General features: G+C 41.7%; 1 protein-coding gene and 1 non-coding gene across 2 annotated transcripts in view; one reads left to right on the forward strand and one right to left on the reverse strand.

Annotated features, from left to right (window-relative positions):
• grb2b (growth factor receptor-bound protein 2b) overlaps positions 1 to 5,434 on the forward strand; it is a 42,249-nt gene extending 36,815 nt beyond the window's left edge. The window contains exons 4-6 of the mRNA XM_071515396.1: positions 1,461 to 1,583; positions 2,324 to 2,492; positions 3,304 to 5,434. Coding sequence (XP_071371497.1) covers positions 1,461 to 1,583; positions 2,324 to 2,492; positions 3,304 to 3,489 — 478 coding nt within the window. The 3' untranslated portion in view covers positions 3,490 to 5,434. The remainder of the gene's footprint in view (positions 1 to 1,460; positions 1,584 to 2,323; positions 2,493 to 3,303) is intronic.
• A 3,724-nt stretch (positions 5,435 to 9,158) lies between these two features.
• On the reverse strand, positions 9,159 to 9,240 carry trnas-aga (transfer RNA serine (anticodon AGA)). The gene has a single exon. It is a non-coding gene; the product is annotated as a tRNA-Ser (tRNA).
• Positions 9,241 to 10,235: the final 995 nt, after the last annotated feature.

Below are 10,235 nucleotides of genomic sequence, written 5' to 3' on the forward strand. Positions count from 1 at the left end.
AAGCACAGATGCAAAGCGGATTACGACTTGGTCATTTTATTATTGATTTTCACTTACGTGCAAAGGAGCCAAGATGTCATCTTTGGGCTGGCTGTACTTTTTAATTATTAAAGGAAGTAAAGAGCTTTCACTCGCTCTGTCTCCCTGCCCTCCATTTGTCTTTCTCTCTCTCTTTCCATCTCTTTCACTCTCTGTCAGGGTTCTCTCACAGTGCTATCATTTTAGTGGCATATATGCTCCTAAAAATAAATGTATGCCACCTAAAAAAAAAAAGTGAAAAAGAATAACAGATGAAACTTGAGATTCAAAGCAGGGACAGGTAAATGTTTTCACAGATAATGCTCCTCATTTTTTAGATTTTTGGAACACAGATTCTCCTTAGAAACAAGTGCGCTTTGGTAGCACACTGTAACTAAGAGAATCACAAAATATTTAATTCTTTAATGGGCGGATCTGATGAAGCAGGGATAAGAAACGCTGACTTCTGCTGTACTATCTGTGTACGATGCACGAGCACACACTGTATTTCCCATATATGGGGCTCTTAGGGCTGAGCCCAGCCTAAAGAACACATGGAGTAATTCTCCTAAGCACTGCGCATTGCAAAAAGCATTACACACAAACCAACCAACCAACCAACAAACACGCAGAGCCCGCCTCTTATCGAGGTGCTCCCCCCAAGAACCTCATAATGTCACCATGGAGCCTTGTCTCTTTTCCCCTGGCTGCTGTAGCTGTTGTCACAGGCTAAGCTTCTAGGGAGAGTCACATAAATCTACATCCTTTCAGCACAGTAAACACACACACACACACACACACACACACACACACACACACAAATGGGGAGTGAACACCAGACAAATGCTGCTCTGTTCTAGCAGCCTCTTTGGCAGGTAACAGACCATCATTTGATAGTACTACTCCTACTATTCATGATATGTTATTGACTGGTAAAATACTGAAAGGCTGGTGAACTTTGCGGTTTATCACCCATGATGTCTGTCCTGACACACATACACACACACACAGGATGCAGAGTACAGGTGCACACACACACACAACATGGTTTATGTTCCCTCCCTACTTGCAGCATTAAAGGTTTGATCAGTGCAGATGGCTTAATCTGAAATGTAATCTCAGAGCCGTGTAAACAAGGCATGCCCTGCTTTGTGATGAGGGAGAAAGCAGAGGTTTGTTTGGCCCTCATGTCTGAATCAGCAAACTAGCCCCGCCATGCCTGGGCCCGTCCACATGCGTAGATCTGATGGGTTTGTTTTTTTTGCAATATTGTGATTTCCCCCGCCTTCTCTCAGCAACTGTTCGCAGTATTGGGTAAATGTATCGGGTCACATTTACACGTGTCAAAAGCCTATGGGGTTGGCTTTGGGTTGACTTGACTGTGCTCGGCTTACTCATCTCTCTCCAACCTGTATGTGTCTTCTATGTGTCATCTCCACCAGGTGGTTCTTTGGGAAAATTCCAAGGGCCAAAGCAGAGGAGATGCTGAACAAACAGAGGCATGACGGGGCCTTCCTCATTCGAGAGAGCGAGAGTGCGCCGGGTGACTTCTCCCTCTCTGTGAAGTAAGTAGCGCATCAGTCACAGGAAAATATGATTCAGACACACATTGTTTTTTAGAAATACAACTTAACATCATCCTTACATCGGACAAATGGATGAAGTACCTTATTTTCCATATTTTGGTACTTCCCTGCGTCATCAGCACTGCCACTTCCTTATTCTTGTGAAGTCTCAGTGCTGCCCTCTGGTGACGAGGGTTTATCCATAATCTGTTGATGTACTGTATGTTGGCCACCAGCTCCTCCTCCACTACTGGGGCTGTATTCCCGTATTTCAACTGTGTTTCCCTCTCATGCAATTTTTTAGCTGACACATATAGAGTTCATTTCCCCTTATCTGTGTCTTTCTTCGTTCCAACCTTCCCAAAAGACACAGCATGTCACTGTAGGTCATATGCAAAGTTGCTGCCCAGATATTGATCTTAACAATTGTCTGGATTGTCCTTATTCCACTTGGCCAGCTAGTAATGAATAAGTCTATCTGTCTGTTACAAGCGTGACTAATTCATTTGATTATACGCTTGCCAGTCTGTCACAGCCATGACTAATTCGTTTGATAAGTGTGGTTAATGTCTCACTGTACCTTTTTATTTAAATCTGTGAGCCGAGTTGACGCTTTCATAGCAACTATCTTTAGCTATCAAAAGGAAAACTTGTCCATTGTCATTCTAATTTCACTATCTCTCCATATCTCTCTCTGGAGGTCAGCTCCTCATAGTTCTCCTCTTTGTTACTGTCTGCAGGTTTGGAAATGACGTCCAGCATTTCAAGGTCCTTCGTGACGGGGCTGGAAAGTATTTCCTGTGGGTGGTAAAGTTTAACTCTCTGAACGAGCTAGTGGACTACCACCGCTCCACCTCTGTATCCCGCAATCAGCAAATCTTCCTCCGTGACATCGAGCAGGTCACCCAGGTAAGCAATGGCATCCTGAAGAGAAGTTAATGATGGTTTAGCCACTAAGGACAGTGCAGCAGATGACTGCAGAGTCATTCCTGGTCCCTCTGAACCGTCAGACTGGCCTCCCTCCCCTGAAATAACTGACTCATTTCATCAGATCACCCTGCGGACCCATATCACAGAACGGATGAAAGCAACATGCCATTTTATAACATTTATGCTGATCTTGTTTATTATCCAACAAGGAATGATTTGCATGTAACTGGTTAATGTATTCAAAAAACCTAGTTGTATTGCTGTGTATGCAAACTGTTTGGAGGTGCACCAGCATTTTACAGTCTCTTAATTTGGGGATATAACTAGCAGTCCTTACTGCAACACAAACCAGGAATGGTCACATAGACGCTTGCCTTGAGTCTAGATGGAAACTGGGAAAACCCACTGACAGTCAACTCCAAAATGCTGTAGAAGTGAAAAAGGCATACTATATATCAGCTTTAACACACATAAACATAGTAATATAGTCAGCAGAAATATCTCTAGACACATCTATTATGCTGATTGAGTCTCTGAGAGTCAGACTATGGAGAATTTTCAGTGGAGAATCTCTGCTGACATTTGACAGTTAGCCACTGAATTAATGAATCATTTTTCTGCCTGCTTAACCCCAGGACATTACATGGGCTGAGTTCAGCAAGGTCACAGTTGATTCAGAAATCAATATCATTGTGTTTCAGACATATACATTATTTGTTCTTTTGACATTATAACCCCCCTCACCTCTCTTGGATTCTCTTTCTCTCTCTCCCTCTCTCTGTTTGCACAGCATCCCACATATGTGCAGGCGCTCTTTGACTTTGACCCCCAGGAGGAAGGAGAGCTGGGTTTCCGACGCGGCGACTTCATCCAAGTCCTGGACAACTCTGACCCCAACTGGTGGAAAGGAGGCTGCCACGGCCAAACGGGCATGTTCCCCCGCAATTACGTCACACCTGTCAACCGGAACATGTAAACAGTCAGACCATGTAAACAACAACAACAACAACAACAACAACCACCATCACCACCACCACCACCATCATCACCATCGTCCCTGATCTCATCAAGCCCCATCCAACCCCCAACCACCCACTCACCCCTCTCCCGCCATCCCACGATAAGAGGAGCAGACAGGAAGAACGCAAACCGCTAAAAGAGAGAGGAAAAAAAAGGAGTAGTGCTGTCGGAGGCGTCGCTGTGTGGGTGGCAGCTGAGCAAAATCAACTTTTACTTGTACTGAGAACGTTCACCTCCCCAGTGAATACCTCGGTCAGGATTGAACTGTCATTGAGGGAAATATAAATGCAGAGAAACTAAGCGTAGTGCACCAACCGTGAAGATAACTGAATGATTCTACCGCTAGAAACTCCCACAGCTGCTTCTGTCCTCTCTTTTACTTCTTAACATTCTGCCGTTTCTTTTATGTTTCTTTTTTCCTTTGCCGCATGTTGTTTTAATCACCTAAATGAAATACCTACCGATAAATCCTAACTCTGTTTTAAAGAAAAAAAAAATAGAAGTAAAAATATAAAAAGAAGAGAGAAAAAAAAACTGATGCCATCTACAATAAGTTTCCATGTCCAAGATCATTGGCACGTGAGCATTGTACATCAGCCCCGGGCTGTATAAATAAATCAACTATAGAGAGAATCCATTTTTTAAGAATATATATTATATATTTGTATGTGTTTGTCTGTTTTACCTCTCATCACAAATTGTATTTTTTTTTTTTTTTCATTTGTAAATTATGTTCAATTTTTTGTTAGTCTGGATAAGACCTAGTAGCTCTAGAATGTGCTGAATTGTCAGTATGATTTTTTTTTTTTTTCTGAATTTATCTGAGGGCCCTCAGATAATATAGCATGATATTTAAGGCGTCATAAATTCCATTTGAAAAGATTTCTCTTGTCTGTAACGCAAGGAAAGTCAGTTTGCTCTCTGAAAAGAAACCAATCCTGTCAGGAAGCTAAATGTCGACCAGCAAGTAGAGCCATGTATGCTGCAAGAGCTGTTGTGTTACGAAGCCCCGTAAAAGGTCAGCCACCTTTTCCACGCCAATGTATTTATTGCAGCCATTTTACTCTTGGGCAGTGAATGTAGCTGACTGAGTCCACAGACATTACCATGAGGGAAGCAAGGTCGGAGAACTGAACTACACAACCACGCAAGGGATTTCCAAGACATGCTGAGTTAGTAATGGTGTCAAATATTCATTTGTGAAGAGAGAGATATATGAGAATGCGTACAGGTAATTAACATGCATATTCAGAACATTCAGTACATGCACGCATAACGCTCTCCTCCTTGCTATACCTGCACGTAGCAAAGAGGCGGAGTTTCGATAATCACATTGTGTAATCACCAGTGCGGCCCTGATGCTGGCACAGATTAACAGTTCAGAAAAAAAATGAGAGATTGTCTTTTATGCTAAAAGTTGAGAGATCAGCTTATATGATGTAAAAGTTTTTTTTGTTTTGTTGTTGTTTTTTTTTGTCCAATGTGGCGTGTGGTCAAGCACTTTTTTTTTTGTTAAACATTTTGATTTCTGGTCTGGTCCGGTGTGTGTGTTTGTTTACCGTGTTTGTGTTTCTGGTTTTGTTTTCTTGTTCTCTCTGGATAGTGCCTTTCTCTCTGGTGTTTCAGTGTCTCCGACCTGCTGCTTTGAGCCCCCTCCCTTCACGGGGCGCGCCAGTCCTGCAGTGAGAAACAGTGTACATAATCCAACCTGTCCCATCAAACAACGCCCCCCGCCCCCCCCTCCTCCTTCTACATCAACCCTCTTTCACCTTTGCCCTTACCAACATGGAACTCTTCTTATTTAAGTGTCTCTCGCCTTCTCTTACCTAATGATACTGTTTTTTTGTTTTTGCTCTTTTTTTTATTTGCATTTGTTTTTTGTTTTGTTTTCAATTAATAAAATGCAATTATTAAAAAATGAGAAAATCATTCTGTGCGGTCTGTCATTGGTGTTTCTAACAAGAATGGGAGTTAAGGGGTTCATCCTGTTTGACATCTTAAGTGATCTTGCCAATTTCCTGTGTCTTGCTTTATGTTTTCAAACAGACATTAAATCATCTCATCTCTGATCTAAAGATGTCCAGGGGGGCTACATGCTGCAGCCTATACATCTTCAACCTTTGACAGAGTGTGATTTATAGGGACTGCAGCACTTAAGCGCATGGCAGTGAGTCAGACTATGGTTTGACGTAAACCCCGACCAGAGACGGTTTAGGTGTATAGAGCATCTTTGCCCCGACACAACACATCGGGCCTCGCTTGAAGACGAAGCACGTTGAAAGACCCTGACTGGAGGTGCCAGCGGTTTGCAGGCTTCAGCTGATCTGAAGGAGCGGTGAAGAGGAAGCTGATCACTTCACGTCTGGAGGCGGCGCCCCGGGGTCGTGTGCATGCAGCGGTTTGCTGCCGCTGCTGCAGCCCAGTGAGAAACTTAACATTGCATTATCCATGGTCTGGTGCACCGTCTGCTCCAGATACTGAGTTCGTTTCCTGTGCAGCACTTAAGCGCTTCTCTGCAATCTGGCTCCCCTCTGCCTTTGTCTTTGTCACAGGCTGCCTTAAGCAGACGCTGTTCAATCAATGCCTCTGTCCTCTCCCTAGTCCTATCATAAGGAATCTATTGTAGTTTTAGAAGATATCAGCCTGCCCCAGTGCCTCTTTTCATCCTCTTTCTGACATTTAACAGCAATGTAACCCAGTGAGATATTTGCACAATGGCCACCTTTGAGCACTGGTGGCACTGGCAGTCATTTAAAAAAATGATGAATACCCATAATCAGTCTGCCATAATTCTTGGAAGCCTTTACAAAGTCCAAAGCCTAAGCACAGACTATGCCACAGTTTTTTCCCTTTCAGGTTTGACTGGGCCATTCGCCATATGGTGCCACCAGAGCGCTTGACAACAGAGTCAGGATGGCTCTGAAAACCCAGCGCTCCACACACTTTAAGAAGCTTTTAGGGTTTGCAAGTGCAGAGAAGATTATTATCAGCGTGTGAACTGGTGACCTGTTTGTGCGAGTCCCTCTATCATAATTATATTATGTCTATAGTGCAGTCACACACACACACACACACACACATGCATTCACGTGTTTGTTCGTGAATGGCATTTGTGGTAAATCAGAAAGAAGACAGGCTTTGGAAGGTTTAAGAAATGCAATCTCTTTTGGGGCAGTACAGGCTGTACATGAAACAGTAATTGTGTGCTTGGAGAAGAGAAAAAGAGATTTGCGGCGCACACACTGAGATTTATTGAACACTGCTCAAAGCCCCAGTAGAATGTAGATATTAAAATGTGAAGTGAAGGCCTTGCCCTCTGTTCTATATCATGGGACATAATCTGTGACACAATCTGTCTCCAGCTGGAGACTAAAACAACAAACACTATTGACTCCTTTCCTTAGTTTGAACTCTGGATCTATTTCTGCCTGTTTATTGCTGCTAATGATATGATATGGATGGGCAGCAGTTCACTAGGAAGGAGTTTAACCTGTGGAGGATTTCACTCCCTCATGTAGTAGTATAAACAGTGGTGGAAAGTAACTAAGTACATTTACTCAAGTACTGTACTTGAGTACAATTTTGAGGTACTTGTACTTTCCTTGAGTATTTCCATTTTATGCTACTTTGTACTTATACTCCACTACATTTTATAGGGAAATATTGTACTTTTTATTCCATTACATTTATTTCACAGCTATAGTTACTAGTTACTTTTCAGATTAATATTTTCTATTTAAAACATTTGATCATCTTTATAAAATAACTATAAAATAGCATTGTTATAGATTAGACTACCCAAAAGTATAGCTACATTTAGATAAGATTTAGTTAAGATTAGCTTCATGCTGACAACTTTAAAATGCTGCTTACATGTACATGTATGTCAATAAATCAGTTTTAATATTCCAATAATTTATGAAAAATATAATTCTCTAAATGGGGACAGTTTGCATAATGAGTACATTTACTTTGACACTCTAAGTACATTTTGCTGCCAATACTTATGTACTTTTACTTAAGTAAGATTTTGAATGCAGTACTTTTCCTTGTAATGGAGTATCTTTACATTGTTGTATTGCTACTTTTACTTAAGTAAAAGATCTCAGTACTTCTTCCACCACTGAGTATAAAGCATGACTTCATGGAAACAATCTATAGGCCCTGTACAGGCGCTGATATGTGATACACAGTTATCATATCACCCAAGTTACTCACCCATGTGAGTTCATGCAATTATCTAACATGCAAAGTTTGATTTTCCTCTCCACTCCCCACTGGGAAACACAGAGACCCAAGATTTAGGGTCACGTTAGGTGGCAATCTGCTATCCAAAGTTCATCGTCAAGGCTCGTCAAAGCTTTCCAGAGCTTAACCATTGGAATTATTTAGCATATTCTGTCATGATATCCTAGTAGGAATGAAGTCACTATTGAACTTCGGCTACACTAAATGCAAATATTCCGTGAAGTGCAAACCAGAAGTGCTTCTTTGTACCGCAGCCATCCTGTTACTTATCAGGCGGCGGGATCTCTGAATGGTGTTCTATTACTGTGCCACTGCCAAATGTCTCATAAATACCTAGCAAGCATAACAAAACTCTTTATGTTCACAGGTACAGCAGCGATGTGGCATATGGGAGAAGAGCCTATACCTTCATTTACTTAACATATTGGTGTTGAGTCAGTTCACTCTCTAGCACAAGTTGCTGTAAAGAGATAGAGCCAAAATTATCACAATTATCAATTCATACAATGTTAGAAATCATACTTTTTGTCAGTGAGTGACCCTTGACCTTTAGTGTGAACTGGGGAAGTTGGTCCAGCATGTAGAGTCAAGAGGAGCAGGGCTTCTGCCTCATTGTAAATGTATAAGGGCCTCAGTGTGAAGTGGGGCTCCTCCATCCCCAACATGTTCAGTTACATCCAAGTCTACACGAGCTGCTTTGGCGTCCTGTGACCCAGGCGCTCTGGCTCTGTCTGGTCATGTATGGTATATTACCGCCACCCACTGGAGGCAAATGGCTACCTACCAAATAGATAGTAGCACGGCTGATAATGTTTCAGACTCTCTTGTATCTACGGTACAATCAACCAAATATAGTGTTTCAACTTCCTGAGAATTTCAACTCGTGTATGATAATACATGTAGCCCTGATATAAAGCCCACTCTAAGACAACATTTATGTTATTTATTCTGTTGTTGACACTGAACGGGAGACCTAATCTCTGTGGACACATTTTCAGGTTCATCCTGTTTACCACTGCGAAGAAAAGAAACACCTTTGGATGTAAGATCAAACATCCTACAAAGTCAGTCTCCAATCGGCTGCAAATTGACCTACTCTTTAATTTCATTGAACTATAACCTTGATTTGTTTGCTGGACTAAAAAAGATGTTATTGCTATTGTTATATGACATCAGCAGAGGGAGGCGCTGTTTTATCGTTTTTAAACCAGCACAGTCGTAGTCCTTACCATCTGAATGATCTCTAGACGTACCTTTTCAGATGCACATGGTGTTGTGCGGTCAAATGTCGACATCTGCAGCACCTCGACAGTTCCTCGACGTGTTTCCTGCTCAGCACCGCGAGCTGCCAGCTGCTGCCGGGCTAAAAGGAAGTCTCGTTGTCGGCAGGATTCGAACCTGCGCGGGGAGACCCCAATGGATTTCTAGTCCATCGCCTTAACCACTCGGCCACGACAACTATACATTTACACTCTTCAAAACCGAATATCACTAAGATCATATCCACTGTCAATGCACGGAAATTATATATTTAAATTAATAAACATGTTATAACAAGCATGTGTGCGGCTCCGTACTGCATGGTGGCAACAACTGTCATGGCAGCTGCAATTAACCAGCCAGGGACGTAGTGGAGGGAAACCCACCTGAACTCAGTTCAGATCTTTTTATTTGCAGAGGAGTTTACCCACTTTTAGCCTGATTTAAATATTTATGATGTAAATTGATAGTATAAATTATGGTAAATAGTATCAAGCTGACGTAAATTAGGATATATGAGGAGATGATGTTTTAAGGGGAAAATGCTGAAATGAATGATTTTCTGAAATTATAATTATTATTTTTTTCATGTTGGTGCTTGTTGACTTATGGTGGTCACCGACTGGAGGTCATGTTGTACCACACTTCTTATACACCAACACATTTCTGCACACAACAACCAGCTACCGCAGTAAGCTACGGAAAATCACAACTGACTTAACTATCATTGTAGCAACAAAATAATTGGTGATTATTCTGGTAGCAATCAATTTCACAGTTACTTAAGAGAAACTCTCTTAATAATCATCCTGGCTAATTTAATACTAACGCACGCGCGTACACACACACGCACACACACTACTGTATTGACGGTCCTCCATCTGTAAACCTGGTAATGTGAGCAGCTAACGATGCACACTTGCACATCTGCTTCTAACCTGTACACCTGCCAGCGAAGACGCTGTATTATGTATTATTTTCAATATTTTTTTATTTTTTTTGTAATCATTGTATACTTTTCAATACTCTGTAGTTGTTCTATTCTTCTCTATATCCTCCTCTCTGCTGTTGCTGTAGCTGCTACTGCAAAGACCCAATTTCTCCACAGGGCTCATTAGCGTTTCACCTAATATTATGTAATCCAACACTAACTCGTATATGAAAAATATGGCAACAATGTGACTTACACGAAAC

Source organism: Centroberyx affinis, unplaced genomic scaffold (assembly GCF_046629955.1).
Source record: "Centroberyx affinis isolate AG114_WGS23_722 - 3 ecotype Tasmania unplaced genomic scaffold, CSIRO-AGI_Caff_v1 ptg000348l_1, whole genome shotgun sequence".
Lineage (NCBI taxonomy): Eukaryota > Metazoa > Chordata > Actinopteri > Beryciformes > Berycidae > Centroberyx > Centroberyx affinis.